This window comes from Salvia splendens, chromosome 9, assembly GCF_004379255.2.
Source record: "Salvia splendens isolate huo1 chromosome 9, SspV2, whole genome shotgun sequence".
Classification (NCBI taxonomy): domain Eukaryota; kingdom Viridiplantae; phylum Streptophyta; class Magnoliopsida; order Lamiales; family Lamiaceae; genus Salvia; species Salvia splendens.
The window spans coordinates 21493978-21517188 of record NC_056040.1 but is presented as its reverse complement, the minus strand read 5'-3'; the positions used below and the strand labels follow the sequence as shown (position 1 = coordinate 21517188).

The window sequence follows — 23211 nt, the reverse complement described above, 5'->3', positions numbered from 1 at the left end:
GGTCCCAAATCTTTCATCTCGAATTCACTGAACAGATTCTTCCTTAGTTCGGCCATCTCTTATGTGTCATCCCCGGTAAGTATCATGTCATCCACATATATGATTAAACATGTGATTTTGTCTCCCCTCTTCTTCATGAACAGTGTGTGGTCAGAGTTACTTTGCCGGTATCCATACTTTTTCATCACCTCTGTGAACCTCCCAAACCACGCCCTTGGAGACTGTTTTAGCCCATAAAGCGTCTTCTGCAGCTTACACACCTCTCCACTTCGAAACTCATCCGTGAATCCCGGGGGAAGATCCATAAACACAGGCTTTGGCAGCTCTCCATGCAGAAATGCATTCGTCACATCGAACTGATGAAGGGGCCAATCCTTGTTGGCAACAACTGAGAATAGTACTCTCACAGTATTAATTTTCGCCACAGGTGAAAAGGTCTCAGCATAATCGACCCCATACGTCTGGGTGTACCCTTTTGCCACAAGTCTGGCTTTATACCTCTCTATAGTACCGTCTGGTCTCCTTTTGATAGTGAACACCCATCTACACCCAACAGTTCTTCCTCCTTCTGGCAACTTGTCTTTGATCCATGTATTGTTTCTTATCAGTGGCTTCATTTCGGTAAGCATAGCATCCCTCCAGTGCTTATGCTTTATTGCTTCCTCAGCAGTTTGCGGGTTCTCCTCTTCTTCGTACAAGGCAGCTTCAAATGCCTTTGCCATTTTTGCTAGGTTCCCTTGCACAAAATTCGCCACTCCGTACCGACTGTTTTTTCCAATTTTCTCAGGTGAATATCTCTTTGGGGGAATTCCTCGAGTGCTCCGGGAAGGAAGGACGTACCTCCCTGTGTCGCTATCGATTGTGTTGTCTTCTTCCAATGGTTCTGCACTTGTTTGATCAGTGGAAATTGTATGGAGATTCGGATCAGTAATTACCTCGGATATCGGGGAAGAAGGATCGAGGGGCGGTTGAGATGACTCACTGGCCGAGGACAAGACATGCTCGGCAGTAGTGACTGTCACTGATTCTGGTGGATCCCCAATCGAAGAATTTGGAAGTGGCACAACCCAACTTAGATAGTCCACTGAATTACTGGTACTACTACTACTCTCCCCCTGACTACTAAGGTGGGTATGATAGAAGTACTCATACGTCTAGGTTGGGATCGGTAGGGAAGAAGAGATTATTATTCATCCATATGATAATTGTCATACATAAGGTATTACTATATAGGCCTAACGAGAGCTATACAAGGAAAACAAATAAATTTACATTAATTGGTATCTTCTATGATTGGCAGGATATATTCTTCCGTGATCTTCCGTGATTGAGAGCCGATTCCTCGTGATACTCCGAGATCTTCTCCAACAAATATAAATCTCTATTAGTATATAATAGAAACCCAATACTATATATAAAAAATTCAACCAGATTGAGCCATGTTATATATTTTATAAAAAGAATTGTCTGATTATATACAATTAAGATTTTGTTAAGAATCTTATGAAATGATGTTTGATTAATCTATAGTAAAAATAGCAATTTAAATCAAATAAGTTACGAAGAAGTATTTTAACATAGTTATACGATTTTCAAGTGATTCTACAACCGTGACTTTCAATTTCGTCGACCCAATGTATCAAAACTGAATAATTGTTAGCTCTATACCAAATATGGCAGAGAGTTTACCCAATGCCCATAAAACATAGTATTTGTGTGATAAACATTAACTTCACATAATAGTGTAAGTAATAGTAGTAGCAGAATTGGTCAATATTGGTGAGGATTTTGTAGGTGGGGAGTGTTAATTCACAAGAGATGTACGATTCTCAAGACAGCCGTTGAAGTGGTGTGCATGTGTATGGACCAGCAAGTCAATCTCTGATCCATTGCTTCAACTCACATTTATCCACTCGGTAAAACATGACTCCATCTTTTTACCAGTATAGTGCTTCACTTTTTGTTTATGTATAAGGAACGACAAGAATGAGTAAGAGCTATCTGACTATAATGAATAAGGAATTATTCCGGAATTAAACACACCACTCTTTAATTATCAAGTACATATATATATATATAGATAAGGAAATAAAATACGAGAGGATAAAGGTGACATACAATATTTCTAAATATTGGTGGGTAAATACGTGGAATATGATTGTGTTTGGAGTGTAAAAAAAGGTTATGATTTGAGAGAGACAAGAACTACGGCAAGTGGTGGAGGGAAATAATGCATCGTGAAGCAGCATGTGCATGTCCCAGTTTTGTCTGCATTTTTTCTTCCCACCAATTTCCAATCTTCAACATTTAATGCTTTGCTGCTGCGAATTGGCTTAAGTCTGAATGTCAAACCAAATATTTAATTTTTATGGTGCAGGAACAATGAATGTAGTATTTCACCATTTTTTAATTGTTGAAATAGTGAAATCCACTGTTTTAGTTTTCATTATTTTCTTGGCATCATCTCAGTAGTGGTGGGTTTGGACTGGAGGGGCGAATGCAGAGATTTCTTTTAAGTAGATGCAGTACTATTGGGATCGGATGATGATACTACTGTCGGTTTAGTGATTTTTTTTTTTGGTTTTTTTCTGATTTGTTTATGTTGAAACAACATTCTTTTTACGTTGCGTCCTTTGAAGTTCTTTAGAGTAATAAGGGCATCATTAACCCGTCCCCATTTCCGGCCCCAAGTCCCCTCCACATCATCATTCCTCTACAGTTGCGGCCCAGGCCCCAACTGCTGTAACCCTGCAGGTTGCGGCCCGGGCCGCAACTAATAAATGACACTATTCACAACTCCAACCTATTTAACTCGAAAAATAAAAAAACGCTGGAAATTTATAACACGGAAAATTTAATTTCATCGAATACTGCAAAATTACAACATAGAAATTTTAAAACTGAAAATAAAATACATAAAAACATAACGTCAATTCTGAAAAACATTGGTGCGAGTCCAAATTTCTTCGATTAGATCGGCTTGGAGGCGAGTGTGTTGTGCGAGTCCAAATTTTTTCGAATTCTAGGAAGAGATTTGAAGTTGAATATGAAGTTGAATGTGTATGAAAATGGAGTAGTATTTATAGAAAAAAATTTTGAATTTAAAAAAAAAAATTGGTTGCGGCCCGTCATCGTGCAACGCCGTCCCAGGCCGGGACGCGGGACGCGCGACAAGCCGGGAACGCGGCCCCGGGACGGGCCTGGGCCGTGACTCTCCTCCGTGCAACGCTCGGGACAGGCCGGGACTCGCGAGATGCGGTCCGGCCCCCTTGCGTTACAGATGCTCTAAATGTATGCATTAAATTAAAGAAAAGACAATGTGTAAGAAGAAAATAACTTTAACCAAAAAATTTTATATATATGAATGAATTAACTTAATTGATAGCACTAGCTAGCTAGCATGCATACAATAGTTTCGAAGATAAAATACAGAGTCCTAGTATTTTAAGAACTTCATCCGTCTCCAATAAGTGTCCTAAGAGTGTTCACAGTAGAGTGAGACAACCACACAAACTCTTTCACAGCTAAAAAAACTTGTCCACCTCAATAGTGGTCATGTCATAGTCAAAAATCACATTATTTTATCAATTGTTGGTATATTTTAATTGGACTGGAACAAAATTAATTGGACAAAAATAAATAGAATGAAATGGAATAAAAAAATTGATTTGGAAATAGATTATTTATAGATAAAGATTTTAAAATTAAAAAAAAATCATCTGCCGGCGCCGCGGCCCAGGACCCACCGCCGCTTCCTCGCCGCATATGCGGCTCGCGCCTTTCCTCCTACCTCCGCCGCGCCGCCCCTCGTCCGCGGCAATAGGGGGCCGTCGTGGCGCCGCGGCTCACCTATTGTTTACACGCTATGACCATCTTCAATGGTACATTAAAATCTAAAGTTAGATAGATAATTAGTTCCAATATTACTCCAAAACCAATTCCATTTTTGGTTTTTGATTGAAAAATACCTAATTTTAGGTTTACACTGAACCAAAACCAAAACTTTTTCAAATTTTATGAGTAAAAATAACATAATATACATAATATTCTTTTAAGCTTGAGTTTAGTGTAAATGGTTGAAGTAAAATCATAGGTTTTAAGTTTAGTGTAATGGTTGGAGATGCTCTAAGTTGATTTGGCCTGAGTTTTAAAAATATAATGAAAAGTGAGTCGAAAAGTTATTGGAGTTTAGGTCCTACCTTTTTTTCTCTCTAGAATCAATATGTTGAAATATATTTTCGCACACCAACGTGATATGGAATCTTGCTCGGGAAACACATACACTTGGAGATACATTGATAGAATGATGTTGATTAGGCTGGTAATCCAATTGATAGGAAATTGATGATTGGATACTTTACTATTGTGAGAGGCAATCTTGTAATATGGACAAGTAAAAAATAAAAGGTTGTAGCCGATAAGTGATAAAGCATAATTTAAAAGGATCAAGAATGGTCTAACTAAAAACTCATGACTGAAGAAATTGATGGAAAAATTGTGCCCTCAATCATCGAAGCCGTGTAGATTTGTTGTGATAGGAAAACTATCATTACTATCTCTGAAAAATCCGATTCAACATGATTACACTAAACATGTTGAATTGAAGGAGATCACTTTATAAAGGATACTAACATTGAAGCAATGATTATAGAACTTCCATTCATCAAATTATAAGATAGCTAGATGATAGACATCTTAACTAAAATAGTAAGATCCAAAAGTTTTTACAAAGTGTATTGGACAAGTTAAGTACCGAAAATTCCCTCACTTTTAATTCGAGGAGGGATGTTGGAAAGAAATGAGCTGAAGAACACATATGAGAAAAGAAAAAAAATATTGGTCAAAACTTCCCCCTATGGTTAAATAAAATTGCATAGAATTATATAATTGTGTTAGCCTTCAAATAACATGTAAATCGTTCTCCAAAGTGATAAACACTAAATAAATACGAGATCTTATATTGAACATAACTAAATTAAAAATCAAAGAATAATTATTAAATTCATAAAAAAAACTCTTATATATATTGAATACAAATAAACTAAAATCAAAGAATAATTATGAAATCAATGAAAAAACTGTCCAATAATTTATTCTCTCAATATAAATCTCATATAAAATACAATCCTCTCTTACCTATGATTATAATGCATATATTGATCAGGTATACTCCCTGCGTTTCACATGGTGTATGCGCTTTTGGTGTGGCAATGAATTTAATGCATAATTGGTAAAGTAAGAGAGATATAAAATAAAAAGAATAAAATATTGTTAATGAAGAATGAGTCTCGCCTCAATAAAGAGAAGAGAGTTTGTAAAATTGAAAAGTGCATATTCTTATGTGATGAATTACAAAGGAAAGAGCGGATACTTTTATATAAGACGGAGAGAGTATACTTTAGGATTTATCATGGCATACTTACCAAAGGCCGCCATACCTTTTGATAGAATTACATACTAGTATACTACCACTATGCATGTCTTTGGACTCTTGAAAAAAAAAACAGTCAAAGACGAGTGTTTGTGTTGGTGTGCATTTATATGGGGAGAAGGCGACAATACCAATGGTTGACGTGTATCGGTAAACAATTCGTATAGGTAGGACTTAGGGATTTATTCTGGATGATATGATGTATTAATAAAGTATTTAATTAATAAATAACAATGAGAGGAATATTTGGAATTATTTTCTTAATCAATCATATAATTCAAAATAAAAAGTTGTTTGAGAGATGCAGATCATGATCAACTTAATTTTAGATTTGCCTGACTTTTAGATGCAGCCCAATAAGATTCAAAGTCCAATACAAATAATATCTCCTTGTAGCCCAACTCAAATTATTTTTTCAATTGACATACTTAAAAAATTGAGTATTAAAAGTATAAGTGGTAAGATTCAAAAATAGTACCCCACCTTTAAATAGTCAAATTTTAATACTACTAATTGGTATCGACTTTTTTTCATGTTATATATCTAAATGGACTTAAAGAGCCATAACTGCTATATTAATTGAACAATCAATTTTCACATTATCTGCCTTCATTTTCATGTTATATAGCCAAATGGAGTTAAAGAGACATAAATGCGTATTTTAATTTAACCATCAATTCTCACATTATCTGCCTTCAAATTTTATAGAAATTATGTTGATGGATAACTAGATTAAGATAATATCAAATGTGCACCAAAAATTAGTGGCTACGCCTTTCGATGAAGTATACACAAAAGTTAGAGATAATAGAGTAGCTAGATTTATTAACCAACATGTGATTTATATTTGTACTATAGTATTAAAATGTGAGATGAAGGTTTTGAAACAAGAATCAATATGCATGGAGTGACATAGTAGTAAAGGCTTCCCCGTGACCATGAATGACAGTAACATTCAGTATGTAGTGACCTTACAATTTCATCTTAGCTGATAATAAAACAACATACCTCAAATCACAATCTAGCCACTCTTTTTGGCATGGCTTACTTTAGGAATCTCTCTTATTTTTGGTCCCCCATTTTCATAAACCACCCTCCCACCACACAAATTCTCTTTTATTTATCATAAATTAGTATCCCTTCAAACTACTAGCTATGCAGATGATAATAATGGCTAAACCTCACAATTTCTTTCATATTTCCACATTGCTTTTGTTATTCCAATCAGCCATCTCATGGAATGATCAAACTAAAGTAGCAACACCACCTCTTCCAATTCCTCCATTGCCATCTTATTCCCAATTGAAATGGCAGCAGAGAGAGATCATAATGTTCCTCCATTTTGGTGTCAACACCTTCACCGATAGAGAATGGGGCACCGGGCTGGAAAGCCCGTCCGTGTTCAATCCAACGGGCCTCAACGCCAGCCAATGGGCCGATGCAGCTGCTCAAGCCGGCATCTCGTTGATGATTCTGACGGCCAAGCATCACGATGGATTCTGCTTGTGGCCTTCCAAATACACTGATCACTCTGTCATTGGAAGCCCTTGGAAGAATGGAAAAGGAGATGTGGTAAAAGAGTTTGTCGAGGCGGCCAAGGCCCGGGGAATCGATTCGGGCTTGTACCTTTCTCCGTGGGATCGCCATGACCCTAGATATGGACATGATAAGCTCTACAATGAGTACTATTTGGCTCAGTTACAAGAACTTCTCAAAGGGTAAAATTATTTTTATCTGTATATTATAATTCTAAATCATAAGGTTTATACAAATTATGAGGATTGGTCAATTTTTAACTTTCTTTTTTAATCGAATTTTCTTGACTAAATGTGTAGTGTGGTGGTGAGTTATAATATGATCATTACTTTGTTACACATGATCATTTCATAAAGCCACATCTATACTAATCTTGTAAAATCAAATTGAAACCTATATAGAATGTGTGTGTGTGTGTGTGTGTGTGTGTGTGTGAATGTGGAAAAGTGACGGTTGATACTAAAGGAGTTGTACATTAAAATGAATTTCAATTTTTTGGATGAAATTAATTAGTTGTAAGTAATATATACAGATATGGAGATGTTAGAGAGATATGGTTCGATGGAGCAAAAGGTTCAAATGCAAAAAACATGAGCTATTACTTCAACGATTGGTTTTCGATGGTGAGGGAACTGCAGAGCAGCATAAATATATTCTCGGACGCCGGCCCGGATGTCCGGTGGGTCGGAGATGAGAACGGATATGCCGGGAGCACATGCTGGTCCACCATCAATGCCACATCTCTATCAATTGGCAACGCAACCATTATTAGGTAACTCAATCAATCTCCATAACATACACATCATGTAATATATAGTAGTATATCTTACTAAATGCAACTTCCTTATCACTATAAAAGTAAACCTCTTATTAAACAAGTTATTCATCTAACTCTATAAAAATAAATTGGGACTTCCTATCTATCAATATATATGTACACTAGGAAAAAATTGATTTTTATTCCTCCAAGTTTTGCATTTGTGGTTCAAACTTAGTGCTCTAAGTAATTTATAACTCGTGAACCTTTTTTGGGATTGTGAAAGTGTGACTCATGAACTTATTTCGTCAAACAGAATTTCAAAAGGGTCAAATTAGTTTGATACTTTGATACCAAAATTATATGTTTTACCAACAAAACTATTAAATACACAACAGATTAGCATCTTTTATATCTTTTCAATATAATTTCGATGAAGTTCATCGATTTCCCACTCCAAAATTCATTTTTATATTTTTAGGATCCCAAAAAAATATTCATAATATGGATGGACAGTGCTTGTGCCAATAAAAAGCTAACATTATCTCAAAGTCGCATAATTCATTTTGGATCTTTCTATTAGATATAAGCGAAAAAGTAAACATTATTACTAGTTGCCACATTATTAGTGCCCATTTTGAGGCCATGTCACATTCATCTGAAAAATTATGTAACCTAATCAAAATGCTCTTTTCTTAGCAATTCAATTATTCAAACATATAAATGTACTATGTAGCTATCTCAACTCCGGCGACTCCAAAGGGACAAACTGGCTGCCGGCGGAATGCGATGTCTCTATTAGAACAGGTTGGTTTTGGCACAAATCACAAGCACCAAAAAAGGTTAGTGAACTACTCGATATCTACTACAAATCCGTCGGTAGAAATTGCGTTCTACTAATCAACGTTCCACCAAACACAACCGGTTTGATATCCAAAGGCGACGTACAAAGATTGAAACAATTTAGAGAAGCAATTGACGCCATATTTTCCTCAAATTTGGCTCAAAATTGTTTGGTCAAAGCGAGTAGCCAACGAGGTGGTAAGAATGGAGGTTTTGAGGCGAAAAATGTGGTGGACGACGATCATTTGTGGACATATTGGGCCCCGAGTGAGAAGGAGAAGGGAGATTATTGGATTGAGTTTAAATCAAGAAGTGGAAAGATCAAGTTTAATGTGATTAGGATACAAGAAGCTATTGGACTAGGGCAAAGGGTGAAGAAACACGAAATTTACGTGGACGGGATTAGGGTTGCTAAAGGAACTACAATTGGACACAAGAGGCTTCATAGATTGGAAAAGGGAGTTGTGCATGGATATAGTGTTATGATCAAGATTGTGAAAGCAAAGGGACTTCCTTTGATCTCTTCTGTTGGCCTACATTTTGATCCCTTTTGGAACCCTAATCAAGGGATTAATGGGTCCATTAATAGTTAATTAATTAATTACCACTTCCTCTACATTGCTTTGATCCTTAAGGTTTTTAATGTTTATGCTCGCACACAATGTGAAAAATTAAAGAACGTTGTTGTGTTACAACATCTCAAGTGCAATAAAGACTCATGATTTCTTAGTTTAGAATATATATTGTTGACTGTCAGTATTTTTTAAAATCTATTGATGCTTGGCTAGTTTTCAATTTCTATTATTCCTTTCTTCATTTTGTTACACGCATGCATTATCATCTCCTGTCCAAATTTGATCCTTTTAATTGGAATTTGATCCATTTGATTGAGTTGGGGTGAAGCATCTTATACTACAATGAGCTATTTGGCTTTCAAGTTTATATTGGATTCTTTTGAAATCATCATTTTTCTCGTCTCTCATGCATTTTCTGACTAAAAATAGCATTACATTATTATGATATCAATTAATATAGTATTTAATAAATATAAAATAACATGTAGCTTAGTGGTAGATAATGTTTTTAGGACTTAGGAGTATGAAGTTCTGGGAGAGCTAAAGTTCATATTTTTAAGGGATGGATGGAGTATAATTCAGTCAATCAATATTTGAAATTCTCACTAGTCAACAAAGTAAGAGTGGAATACAAACTTCAAAAATCATGAGTAAACGTAGTCTATTAACAATTTGGCTCTTGCTATGATTTTGAGGTTGATGTTAGCAGTTTCCTTTTAGATAGAGATTCTTTGAAGTGTCATAGTACAAGATATGAAAATATACACTCAAAGACGATTACTCCTACTATACAAGACAAGTAGCCTGTGAGCGTAAATGAATATTGATTGATATGGGTAGTGATCAGTAGCGGATCCAGGATTAAAAAACGGAGGGGGCGGAATAAAATATTAAATATAATACTTCAATATGTTTTTTTAGCAAAATGAAAGTCTATTACAATTCAAGTAGCTCTAGCATCTGTTAACCGAGACAACTGATTTCTACGGGTATCCATATCTTGAAAACGTTTCAAGAATCTTTCATTAGAAACACTAGCAAAGATGGATCTTTCATTGTATACTACCAAACTGTCATTCAACCACTCATCTCCCATCTTATTCCGCAAGTCAGTCTTGACAAATTTCATTGCTGAAAATACTCTTTCAACAGATGCAGTCGCTACAGGTAAGATCAATACCAACTCAATCATATGATAATAAACCAACGGAAAAACTTTATCTTTCTTGGTTTCAACAATCTTCTGAGATAGGCTAGCCAAATCTTCAATACCATTCAATCGTGCATCTCTTCTCACAACATCAACAAAAGTTTCAAGTTGTTTAAACAATTCAGTATGTTGAGTCGATGTGAAGTCCTTTGGGTAAAGAGTAGCAAGATGAACAAGCTTATGAACATTAAAAGCAGCGAAATCATTTTTTGGATCGAGGCATGCCATACAACTTAGCAAGTCTGTGGATGCCTCAGAGAAACGATTTTCCATCTCTTGTCACTACTAAAAAATTGGCCTTTAATGACACCTAAAATTGCCACTAGAAAACTATTGTTGTGGCACTTTGCCTGTAATGGCACTTTTGGAAGTGCAGCACCGGGTACCTGTAGTAAGAGGTAGTGCATAGATAGTACATCTATGATGACACTTTTTATGTTGAAGTGCAGTAACAATATATTATAAAGTGCAGTGAAAAGCTAGTGTGTAGATAGTACATCTATGCTGATACTTTTTATAAAGTGTGATAAAAAAAGTGTAGTGAGAAGCAATTTTTCTAGTAGTGTGTGTAAGTAAGTCGACGACCTAATTGACACACAAGAAAGATTAAATATCAAGATGATTCTAATTTAGTAAACGAATAATATATTAAATTTCAAATTACCTGACAAAATATTTCAACGCGATAATGATGGTAGTTCTTGATGTTTGAACCATTCCTCTTACTAATCCGCTTTGGAGCATCATCATCCATGTTTGTTATTGAAATGTCATTTGCCCCACAAAAATCATTCACTTCTTGCAAGAAAGTATCCTATCCAAATTTTCGAAATGATCTCAAGCTTTCTTTCACATTCTCTATCAAGAAAATCGCATTTAATGGTTATTTTTTTTCGATCAACCGGGCGACGTCGGAGACAACGGAGGGGGCGGATATGGAAAATATACATCCGAGATAAGGGAAAATTAGTCGCACGGTGGGGGCGACCGCCCCCACCTGCCCCCTGGATCCGCCACTGGTAGTGATTATAAATGTATATTGAATGATATGAGTAAACACAACCAAATGATTAATTTTAGTTATGATTGTCATGTATCCATAAATCGTGCATACAGGTGAAGAGCAAGATCTAACTATGTTACTACAATGAAAAATATACTACAAATCAAATGGAGGGAAAAGAAGTTATTCTCTTGATAATGATCACCAAAACTTTCCCTTAAAAAATGTCAATAATTACCAAAACTTATATGCCCCTGACATGCCATATTTTACTCAGATTCAGCAATGTTTGATCTGGAAGAGAAATGGAGAATGCTTCACCATCTACGGTTGTTATTCGCGCGACCTCTTCCACCACCACCACCACCACCTCTAGCGAATCTATCATTCCTCCGATCTGGAAATCCTCCTCTCCCGCCTCCTCTTCCACTGGATAACCTACCATCTCGTCTCTCCGAGTAACCACCACCACGCCCTCCAACTCCACCTCCACCTCCAAATCTCCCCCCTCCTCTTACCTGCTCTCTTTCTTGCAATTGGGGCAATGATTTCACGACCTCCAGGCTTACCCCAGAATGATTTTTCGGCTCTGCAAACCCCCATGTTGCAGCTATGTCATGAGAGTCCATGATATATAAAAAAAAGTTCTCAATATGCAGCAGTAACTAACCAGCAATAAACTGGTCCAGATCTTCAGTAGCCACATCAAACACTGCACCCTTGCCATCAGCGGTCAACGAAAGGCCCCTGATTGATTCGACTTTCTCTTCAGGTAGAAATCTTCGGAGAACACCATAGACAAAGCTGGAAAATCATCATTTTTTTGAGTAGTGATGATGAAGAGAACAATTCACACACACAAAACATAATATTGATGCAGAAAGCTCAACAAACACCTCCAACCAGGGAAACCACTATATGTCTACCTAATCTTACTTTTCTACCAAAATTGCACATGCACTCAAGCCTACTTGCAATATAATTGCTCTATCAAGGGTATGCCCTTTAGCAAGGTAAAAAAGAGACACGAGAAAAGAGAGGGAAATTCAGAAATTAAAATAACTTAGAACTAGTACATGTTTTGAAATACTTTCATATTTAATGGATGATGTCTACAATGCTGAATTTTATTCAGGTAAGAAGTTTCTATCACGAATGAATGTAAAAGGCTCAAATGACTCAACAAGAATAAAGGGGGAAAAAACTTCTTGTTATATTTTCTGCAGCTGGTAATAGTGGACATGAATGTTGTTTTGATGAATCATTTCTTCGGAAGGAAGAAGATTATGAAAACACTTACTTGAAATCTTACTTATCAGATTTCACTGCAGAAGACACCAGATTGGATGAGTTTGTATTCAAACTATGGATGTATATTGCTGTTTATATTCTTACTAGTGAAATTAGGATTTATGCACCAAACAAGCCTATCCAAACCACCATCCGTGCTGTATATCCTTGCCGCTTTGTGTCAGTTATAGTGTCAATGCCCCGTGAAGAATTAAGCATGCTAACATATCATACAGAATCACATCAACGTCACAAATAACGCAAACGAATACAAGTATACCATAATCACTTGCAAGAACTCACGAAGGTGTGTAAATGGGCTTTCCACACTCAAGAAGAACGGTGACATAGTTTTCCATTGAAGTGAGAAGTGACCTACTCTTAATTTCAGTATAGCCCTGCAAAAGATGAAGCCTTCTGTAAATATTAAAATAACTTGATGTTCAACCAAAATCGATGTAAGTAGGACTTACAGCAATTTTCGCCAGTGCCTTTGCTAGCAACTCTGCTGGGGACAGAACAGATGACTTCACTAGCTCTTCAGCAACATCCTTAAATACAGGTATGACTCTACATGTTTTTCGATATAGTAGAAATATCTTGGGTTATTTAGTTACTTCCTGAAAAATTGAACATAAAAGATGCACGGATACCTATCAGATATCTCAGCTATTTTCTCAGCAGCTTCTGCACCAGCAACTTTAGCTATATCTGCTGGCTGTGGAGCTGACATATGTTCAAATTTCACCCCAGATTCTCTTTCTATCTTTGAAAAGTTTGACTTCCTTGGATCATAAAGCATTACAGCAATGCCAGTTTTCCCTAATTAAAGCCTCATTATGCTTTCTATATTGGAAAGTTTTAGATAATTATGTAAATTTCAGATGCATAGGATATAGTATATATCAGGAAATCACCTGCTCTTCCCGTTCTTCCAGAGCGATGAATGTATGCCTCTACATCGCGAGGTGGTTCACACTAGAACACAAAAACACATTTATTTAACATGTCAAGGCAGAAAGCAACATAACATGATCATAATTACCAAAAAGAAGTATGTATGTGCATCAAGACAAATTTGTGAGGGCAAAAAACACCTGAATAATTAGCTGGACGTCATCAATATCTAACCCACGTGCCGCTACATTTGTAGCCACAAGGGTTGAAAATTTTCCGGATCTGAATCCAGAAAGTGTGACCTGAATGCAATTTAGATTTTTGCTTAATCAGTTAAATTTGTAATTCTACTACTAGAAGCATACGTATCAATAGAAGCACAAGGTTTCCTAATATGCTAGTAATATCTACTGATAAAAGACCAAAAATAATTCTACTTCTAGAAAACGAGCAATAGTAGACAAAACATTACAGGATAAGTTTCTACCTCACGTGTAGCCTGTTGTATGTCACCGTGCAAAGCACGTGCTCCAGGTAGTAATCCAGCTAGTGTGGAAGCAGAATCCTTTGTCTCCGTAAAGATAATAGTGCGGCCTCCACTGAAGAACCACGAGGGAGAATGAAAAAGAAAGAGAGTGTTTTGTTTGAAATAAAAGAATTTTAAAATATTAACAAATTTAGTAGGTTAATAAGAGGCTACCAACCTACTATAGCAGTGGATAATATCAGGAATAATTTGCGATCTGGCAGAGCCAGAGCAGGGAAGAACAATATGTCTCACGTTGGTGCTAGCCTTCATCTTCTCATTTCCAACAAGATCCGTAGTTTTCTTATCTTGTTTTAGAAATTTTGCTGCAATCTGGCATTGAGAGTACTTCAAATTCTCAACGAAGTAAGGTTGAAAAAGTTTCTGATGAAATAGAGATGCAATATTGCGAGAATAGGAAAGATGCGAGAATGGGAGTAAAAGACATACATGCTTTACCCATTCTGGTAAAGTAGCACTAAAAAGAAGTGTTTGGACTCTACTTGCATCCTCTACCTTGCCTTCAAAATCAATAACAGAACACTAAAAAAATCACAAACTAAGCATGAGCGAAGCCACACTCTCAGAAAAATAAGCCAAGAACTGCATCTCTGATGTAGCATCAACATCTGAGGAATAAAATATAGACCACATACATTTTTATCATATATCCACTTGTGACATACCCAAGATAAGTTCAACATCTTCAACAAAACCCATCCTCAGCATTTCATCAGCCTCATCAAGTACACGAAACTTTAGTGCACTCAAGTCAATCGTTTGTCTATCTATGTGATCCTGCACATCGAGTTTACAAGCTCCATATGTAGCCACATGCTCTAGTGGAAGCAATAGCATGTAGTATAAAATAATGACTACGTCCCTTTTCAACCTTAATATCAACTCTGAGAAAACCAACCTTAATGCGACCAGGGGTACCAACAACGATGTCAGCACCTCTTTTCAACTGAATCTGCTGTGGCTGGTATGGCGAACCCCCATACAGACAACAACATTTCAACCCTAATGATCCATCGTATATCTCAAAGTCAGAAAACACCTATGTCCATGTAGGAAAAAAAAGTTAGGTTTAGAATCAAGAAACAGAAGTTAAACTGTGAAGAAAACATTGACAAAGCATTGGAGAAATATAGAAACAATGGATTATTATATACCTGAGTGGCCAGCTCCCTAGTGGGTAAAAGCACAAGAACACTTGGTGGCCTTCCATATCCAGTCTTCCTTGATGTTTTCGCTGGCCCATTTGTCAACGATTCCAATATAGGCAACATAAAAGCCAATGTTTTACCCTGATAAGATTCCAAAGTATATTAGATAGACATATTGTGAAGGAATAGATTAAATCACCTGATCCAGGAAGCCTAATGTTCTTATCATTTACTGATCCAACAGTTAAAAACAAGTAAAATAATGCTTGAGACTCAGTTGATCATACGCTTGATTGGAAGAATGAGAGCTTAAATTCGCAATCAAACATGGAAATCTTAATTGTAAAAGTACATTGCATGATAGCATCAATGATAAATAAAAAAATTGATCTAACCTGACCAGTGCGTGCCCTACCGACCAAATCAGAACCATCAAGAATGGTATTGAAGGTCATGGCCTGAATCGGAAACAAGGACTCGATTCCCTTGTCCTTGAGGGTCTCCCTCAACGCCTTGGAAATCCGGAATTTCGTCAGCGCATTAGGATCTTCCTCCCTCTCGCTATCATTGTCGAACCTCATCTTTTCTTCTTCTTCTTCTTCTTCTTCTTCTTCACTGAATTCATGGGCTCGTCCATCTCCGAACTGCATTGCTTCCTCTCCTCCTCTTCAGCATCATGCCTCGTTCCCTGAAACGCAACCTCTCTCTCTCTCTCTCGTCCTAATTTAGGTAGTTTTCTTTTCTTTTCTTTTTTGTATTTTTATTTTCCATGACTTTTTCTCTGTGATCCTTGACTTTAGCATTCTCCATTTTCTTCTTGATTTCAGATGGAAGATATTCATAGTATTCCCTTCAAGGCATAGTCTCTCTAGGTAATTGGCGGGAAAGCGTTTGACTTGTGGGTTCGTAGGCGGGGAGACTTTAGCCATACGATGGAGATGCGTTCTTGCTAGCTACCGTTAGATCTACATATTAAATATCACTACCAAAAACAAGATTAGATTAGAGTATGTAATTCTCAGTTTCTAATTTGAATGTTTTTTAAGGTAATGTTTCTTGTTATCGATAAATCAAAAATCTAATTGTCAATACAAATTTTGCGGAAAAGGAACTATACGGAGTTAACTATTTTTCTATAAATTTCCAATTCCCTATACAACATTTTGATATCGAGAAAATTGATTAGATCATCTGTAACGGTATACTAAAATCTAAATGGATAGATAATTAGTTTCAATGATACTTTAAAACCAATCTTTTTTTTTTATTTTTGAATAAAATATATATTTATCTTCACATTTACACTAAAACAAACCTAAAATACTTTTTCTAATTTTAGAGTCATTTGTTATGTTTTATGCATTTAGTTTGATTCTAATACATTAAAAAAAGTATTGACACTTTAATTCTACAATTTTCATAAAAATAAAAGCTCAATTATCATTTTATTTATTTATTTGAAATAATAAATAAATCAACAAATCGAGCATTGACACATTATACAACACTTAATTATTTTTCTTCAAAAAAGCAACGTCACTTCATCGGTCGGTCTATTGGCAAACTATTGGGTTCATTTGAGCAGAAATGTATACATGGGACGTTTTTGAAACAATAATATACACATGCTTGTACAATGAATGAGAACAAAAAAAAAATCATGCAAATTGAAATCACACTCGATGAATTAAATAACAAGATCAAGATAGTCCTTTCAGTATAAGTAGTTGTCTCGAAACGTGAATCCTTTCAGTATAGGTACAACACAGTTGGTTCTGAAGGGGCATAGTTATAAGAATGGGAAAAGTTCGATTTCCAATACTGTCGTATAGTTACAACATCTCCCAGGCATAAGTGTGAGGCCTTGAGACGAACTTCTGGTAGGACAGTGGATTACGACACGGCTACTTCGTACCCTAATTGAAAACCCCTCACAATATTGTCGGGCCGGGAGATGTGGAGGACCCGTGGGATTAGGGTTTCAACTTTTTTACGATAATGAAAATCCTTTTCAACTAGTAACACTGTATAGAAAGAAGATTCGACAAAAAGGACGGAGCAAGGGCAAAACTTAAAATTTATAAACACAAACATAATTTGTCAGTAGGTATCTGTTAATCTATATATTGATTAACACTCCGTTTATGCAACCAATCACCAATAGTCTCAATGCTATAATTTGTCATGTTATTCAAGATATATAAGTATGACCGTCCGTCACTCAAAAATTATTTATAGCATACGAAAATACTTAATAATCATTTATGTTACGGTCTTTAAAGTTTTCTACTACATGTAAATAAAGTACTGTAAACGTTATGAACATGACCAGTAATATTAATATACTCCACTAAACATTATAAGCAAGCCCGATCTCGATTATTGACTCGAATCAATCCACACATTACACGAACCTACTAAATTTTTAAAGCTTCCCAACAATAAAAAGGACACAAGCAAAATTTAAGACCCAGGGCAGTATTATGGATGCAGTGGTTGAAAGCTGGACAAAATTTTAATAAATACTTTCACTTTCATAGTTAATATTCCACATAACATAGAATTACGTGTGTGTGGTCACACCCATAGCTAATTTCCTTTTCATCTAACTATCATAAATGCACTCCTTTATAATAATTCAATCACCGAAACCCATTCCCAACCTAGAAGACCAGAACAAAACTAGAATTATACTAGTAGTACCTTCTCTATCTCAACTCAATATGTCCACTTTTTATATTTAAAAATAAATCTATCATTTCTCATTAAAATATTCAATATATTTGATCTCTACTTACTTCACCTAACAACTTCTAAAATCTCGTGTTATAATAGGGACATCTTGAGTGAAACAAAGAGAATAATAATTAATGTTTATAATCCCAAAACAACTCAAAGCAAAATCAATTTCAAATTAACTACTACTACTATTAATGTGAGTGGAATGCTACATCTTTATTCTGCATGTGTCCTAATCAAAGATCTTAGACTTCAATGGTATTTTGATTTCACCACAGCCGCGGATTATGCTTTAAATAGCCACAAATTAGAAAAAACTTTACCTATATACTTACAACCCAAAACAATTAATTAAATAACAAACCGAGCAAACAAAATCATCAATCATTGCAATTAAACACGATTAAGAAAACAAGAATCCTAGTACTACAAGAAAAGAACCACGTGTGATTAAATTGCCCATCTACAATGAAGTGAGGCACATAACATAACTATATACTAGATGAAAGTAACAAATTCCTAATAGTGATACTTATAAATTTATAAACAAAGCCCAAATAAAGATCTAATATTGAGTTTAAATTCCATATGTATATAAATAATTCTATGATGCAATCTTTATTCTAAATATAATCGTATCATTATGTAGTGATACAAAAAATATTACACCTATATACAATAGAATAAACTCCAGAAATAACACCCCCCAACGTTTGAAATTCCATCTAACCTAGAGTAAAGAGTATAGTAGTAAAGTACCAAAAATCATTGGAAATCTGTAAAAAAGAAAAAATACCTCCCCTTCATTTCCATTTGTAGCCTTGATCTTGCTCCTTGACTCCGCTCAAAAACCCTTCCACAGCCACATCAAACGCATCACGCATGCCCTCCAATCCCTTATTATTATTGGCATATACAATTTTCGGAATATATTCAATCACCTTTTCCCTCATTTCCTTCACCCTTTCCTTACTAATCTTATTAAGAACCGATACGATCGTTGTCCCATTTTTTACCTCATTTCGGTGAATGAAAACCGAGTAACTTTCCCGCTCACCCGGTAAGAACCATTTGTACTGCAAGTAGGCAGTTCGGTACCAGAAAAAAACCGGTATCGAACCAGCTAGCATGCAATCGAAAATGGAGCGGCGGGTGAAGCTATCTCCCCTTGGCTGGAGACAGAAATCCGAGTCGAGGAAGGCCTCTAAGATAGCCGATCTGCCGTTGGCGCACTTGGAGCCGCCGCAGTCGACGACACGGCACGAGGCCGGCTCGGCGTAGCACTGGTTAAGGAGGACGCCGCGGAAGTCGTTCTTTATGTAGCCGCGCGTGGCTCCGGCGAAGGAGAAGGAATAGCTGCGGTTGCGGCTCCGGACGAAATCCTGCCAGGAGCGGACGTCGGCGGTGGAAGCGGGGTGGAAGCCGGTGGGGTAGGGCACGGCGACGTCGAAGTAGTCCCACGGGTTCGCCTCGATGAGGAGGCGCGTGATGTTACGCATCTGCGGCATGTAGAAGCAGCTGGAGCCCCAGTCGCTGATGAGCGAGCGGCGGAAGTCCCAGGAGATGCGGCCGAGGGTGATGAAGTGGTCCCAGCCGCCGGATCTCTTGAAAAGGGGCTGATCGGAGGTCCAATTTAGCAGCATCTTGCAGTGGTGGTCGCGATCCGCCTCGGTGGAGGTTTTGTTGAAGATGGACTTCTCGATTGCGAGCCCGAGGTAGAAGGGGATGTAGAAGGCGGTGGCGGATTGGGGATCGGATGTTCGGCAGCGGTAATTGAGCATCCGGCGGTGGTAGATGAGCTCCAGGGAGAATTGGTCGGTCCAGAACCACGCAGCACTCGCGTCTCGCGGCGCGATTTTGGAGATCACGGCGGCGGCGGACTTGCCGAAGCCGGAATTGGAGAGGGCATCGCAGCGGGAGGACCAGGGGTTTATTTGGTCGCAGTTTTTGACGATTTCGGTGTTGAATTGCGGCGGGAGGTCGTAGACGTAGAGTTTTCCGTGCGGGCAGGTCGGCGGAGGGGAATTAAGAAGTGTGTCGGTGACGGTGGAAGTGGAGTTGAGGGCGGGGGTGGAGGGGGAGGGGGAGGGGGAGAGGGAGAAGGGGAGGGAAGGTGCGGAGAGGAGGAGGAGGAGCTGGAGGAGGAGGACGGCGAGGAAAAACCATGTGCGGCGGTGGTGGAGGGAGAGGTAAGGTTTGAGGGAGGCTAGGTAGGAGGAGGCTTTGCGGTCTAAAATGTCGGGGGTTTTGGGTTTTGAGTTGAACGGAGGTGAATCGGTGGCAGGAAGCATTTGATGAGGGGGCGGTGGAGGTGGAGGAGGCGGAGGGTGTCGTTGCGGCGGAGAGGGAAAATGATTTTTTTCTTAGATGCAGAAAATGAAGGAAGTGACTGACTAGTGAGTATGATTTGGGATGACCAAATGTTGTGTGGACGCGTGCAAATTGAGTTTATCCCGAACCGACAACTATATACGCGGCTACTTTTTCTGCTTTTTTTATTCTAACTTTATTATTAAATGTCCTAAACCTTAAAATTTTTAGTAATTGTTTTTTTTCAGATTCCTAAACATTGGTTATTGTGTGTATATAAATATAGATTTATTAATTACTCTGAGTCCGATTATTTATTTTCATAAGATAGAGAGTAGTTTCTCTTTTTATTCTTTTTTCTACCAACATACTTGCAAAAAAACTTTATTTTATTTTTCTTTTTCCTCTATTTTAATTTTTAAATATTACTAATTTTTTAAATTTTGTGTGTAAAAAGAAACGTTTCAGCTGCTTTAGAACAGATGAAATATTTTCTAAATTACGAAGACTCTCAGAATGAAGTTAATGAGACGTGGAATTAATGAGCAAACTGTCGAAAAATATATCTTAAATATCGTTAATATTTTAATCGAATAGTGCATTGTGAATCCTAGAATTTGAAAAAATTGTTTTAGTGGTCAATGGTCATATTCTAACTAAGAATAGCACCGACTTCATTTTTGACTCTTCCCTTCTTCTCTCAGAGTTTTAACGGGTCTTTCACTTTCTTATTGATATAAATTCATATCGAAGTATGTTGAAATTGTTTAGTATAAGTTTGAATTAATTAATTGGAGGTTTTAAAGGGCGGTCAGGACTTGGGTTTCGTCAATTCCACTCTTATTAAACTATTCTATCGACTCTGACAAATTACTAAAATTAAAATAATCCATGCAATTTAGTACTTATAAGAACATTCCCGGATGTCAAAATAACACTTTTAACCCATTTATTTATTGGATTCATGATTCATCTTTTGGCAGATTAAAACAATATAAATGATTGAACAATAACGCATAACCACAACGCAGTTTTATCCCTTAAGGAATTAAGTTTAAGTTCAAATACCATATTTTGCACCATATTTGTATAAGGATTAAGGTTCAAATCTCTAGATATGGCATACTGATGATATTTGTATATCAAGTTTGAATTTAAACCAACATTTCTTAAGTTGAATTATACAACGTGGAAAAAAGTAAAAATTAAATGAAAGATCTTCAAATAGACATACATCGATTGATTCTGGTTGATTGAGTAAAATAGCGAGCACCTCCGTGCTCTTACCAGCGAGCACGAATATGGGTCCGGTCCCACTTTTTCTGTCTGTTTTTAGGCAAGAGCACAACACCCACATTCGTGCTCTTTCGCAAGGACGAACACAAGGGTCCCACCATTCTATTATTCAATTTAAATAAAAACATTTCCACAAAATTAAAATTCATTAAAAATACCCTGAATAATATTACAAATTACAATAAAATTAAAAATTACATAATTAAAATACTAAAAAATAAAAATTACATAATTAAACTACTAAAAAATAAAAACTACAAAATTTAAGCGTAAAAATGCCCCCGGTGAGGTGATCACCATGGCCGGACATTGTTTTGTTGTAAGAGTAAGAGTGAATGAAAGATTGGATGAGAATTGAGAATGGAAATGAGAGAATTTGGATGATAATTGTGTAGTGTGGTGTGAATTTTTGATGAGGAAGTGGGGGGTATTTATAGATGAAAATATGTATTTTTGGGGAAAAAATTGAAAATAAATTAAAAGTGGATAGAAAACGGATATAATTTTTTGGGAAGTGGGAATATTTTTTAATCGGATTTTTTAATTAAAATCTGATTTTTTTTAAAAAAAAATTTAATTGCCAACGGCTATGCTGTTGGCCAATCACACGCTGCCACGTCGCCTCCTCCCTGATACGGACGTGCTCGATGCATCGAGCAGCGCCGTGGAAGCAGTGCGAGTGTAGCGGCGGACAGCGTCTCCGTGCCACTGGCACGGACGGTCGTCGTCCTGCTCACTATGGTGGATGCTTAATATGAAGTTTTAAAGTTTGGAAGACAGTGCAGTCCTACCTTTAATTTCGTCGGTTCATAATAATTGGAATAAAGTGGAGTGTTTTATTTATGTCATATACCCATTTATGAATCGTTATACGTGTAGGCACCAAAAGCCACCGATTTTGAAGTTAGGCTGTAGTAACATTATTGGAATTGGAACAGACGTTTTTACTATATGGAGTAATTATTAAAATAATTAAACTTTTTATAAGATTAAATAAACAATTTTTTAAACAACACGTAATCAAACTATTATCTCTAAGAATAAATAAACAATTTTTTAAACAACACGTCACAATAATCAAACTATTATCTCCAAGCATTTTCCACTCTATCGCCAGACGAAAATACACACGTCCAATTAATCTTAGTTGTCTTCTGGTTTAGCTGAATCAAAATTAAACTCGGAATTTGTTCAGCTCTTTCTACTGCTTCACAATCCAATTGAATAAGGAACCCCATCAATAAACATTAGGATATAGGTGAGCATTAGGGTGCCACCATAGTTAGAGTGATAATGTACCACCAACCCCGTGCTATCACGTGGCACGTTATCCAGCGATATTAGAGGTGTATCCAGCAATATCATAGTAAGCGTTTTAGATGGATTTCTACAGATTGCATGATAGTACTACGTTGATTGTTGTGTACAGTGTTGAGTATTGCATTATTGTCTATAATGCTAAATAAGGGTATAAAAAAGTAATCTGTCTATATATATATATATATATATAGCTACTGAAACATTCTATGTCTATACTGCAATACTAAACAATCTACACAACAATCCACTTATTACTATCATGTAATCTATAAATGCATACTAAATGAATATTGTTGGATACACCTCTAA

The 23211-nt window shown here is 36.6% G+C and overlaps 4 protein-coding genes across 6 annotated transcripts; 1 reads left to right on the top strand and 3 right to left on the bottom strand.

Annotated features, from left to right (window-relative positions):
• The first annotated feature begins 6494 nt into the window (after positions 1-6494).
• LOC121748776 (alpha-L-fucosidase 1-like) lies at positions 6495-9301 on the top strand. The gene is made up of 3 exons (XM_042143287.1): positions 6495-7149; positions 7500-7739; positions 8461-9301. Exons 1-3 carry the CDS (start codon positions 6587-6589, stop codon positions 9158-9160), a joined length of 1503 nt encoding a protein of 500 aa, XP_041999221.1. The 5' UTR covers positions 6495-6586; the 3' UTR covers positions 9161-9301.
• Positions 9302-10085: 784 nt separating this feature from the next.
• On the bottom strand, positions 10086-10625 carry LOC121749297. The gene has a single exon (XM_042143877.1). The coding sequence runs from the start codon at positions 10623-10625 to the stop codon at positions 10086-10088; it is 540 nt and encodes a 179-aa protein (XP_041999811.1).
• A 776-nt stretch (positions 10626-11401) lies between these two features.
• LOC121748277 (DEAD-box ATP-dependent RNA helicase 7-like) lies at positions 11402-16630 on the bottom strand. Of its 3 annotated transcripts, none has more exons than XM_042142521.1 (14): positions 15633-16630; positions 15244-15378; positions 14988-15128; positions 14755-14866; positions 14519-14589; positions 14247-14401; positions 14030-14141; positions 13743-13844; positions 13563-13623; positions 13299-13467; positions 13119-13215; positions 12949-13043; positions 12026-12159; positions 11402-11944 (listed from the first exon to the last, which is right to left on the bottom strand). In XM_042142521.1, exons 1-14 carry the CDS (start codon positions 15885-15887, stop codon positions 11673-11675), a joined length of 1911 nt encoding a protein of 636 aa, XP_041998455.1. In that variant the 5' UTR covers positions 15888-16630; the 3' UTR covers positions 11402-11672. The 3 variants fall into 3 exon arrangements, 2 of the variants coding, with proteins under 2 accessions (XP_041998455.1, XP_041998456.1); XR_006039433.1 differs by having other exon boundaries at positions 11930-11944; positions 12026-12865; XM_042142522.1 differs by lacking the exon at positions 11402-11944 and adding an exon at positions 12751-12865 and having other exon boundaries at positions 12071-12159.
• A 1912-nt stretch (positions 16631-18542) lies between these two features.
• LOC121748278 (xyloglucan galactosyltransferase XLT2-like) lies at positions 18543-20425 on the bottom strand. Its single transcript, XM_042142523.1, has one exon. The coding sequence runs from the start codon at positions 20265-20267 to the stop codon at positions 18780-18782; it is 1488 nt and encodes a 495-aa protein (XP_041998457.1). The 5' UTR covers positions 20268-20425; the 3' UTR covers positions 18543-18779.
• Between the last annotated feature and the right edge of the window lie 2786 nt (positions 20426-23211).

Coding starts and splice junctions, on each gene's coding strand:
- LOC121749297 (XM_042143877.1), bottom strand. CDS start 10,625: ATGGAAAATCGTTTCTCTGAGGCATCCACAGACTTGCTAAGTTGTATG.
- LOC121748776 (XM_042143287.1), top strand. CDS start 6,587: ATGCAGATGATAATAATGGCTAAACCTCACAATTTCTTTCATATTTCC. Junction 7,150..7,499: donor TTACAAGAACTTCTCAAAGG/GTAAAATTATTT, acceptor TAATATATACAG/ATATGGAGATGTTAGAGAGA. Junction 7,740..8,460: donor GGCAACGCAACCATTATTAG/GTAACTCAATCA, acceptor TGTACTATGTAG/CTATCTCAACTCCGGCGACT.
- LOC121748277 (XM_042142521.1), bottom strand. CDS start 15,887: ATGCAGTTCGGAGATGGACGAGCCCATGAATTCAGTGAAGAAGAAGAA. Junction 15,379..15,632: donor GTAGGGCACGCACTGGTCAG/GTTAGATCAATT, acceptor GAATCTTATCAG/GGTAAAACATTGGCTTTTAT. Junction 13,216..13,298: donor ATAGCTGAGATATCTGATAG/GTATCCGTGCAT, acceptor AAAAACATGTAG/AGTCATACCTGTATTTAAGG.
- LOC121748278 (XM_042142523.1), bottom strand. CDS start 20,267: ATGCTTCCTGCCACCGATTCACCTCCGTTCAACTCAAAACCCAAAACC.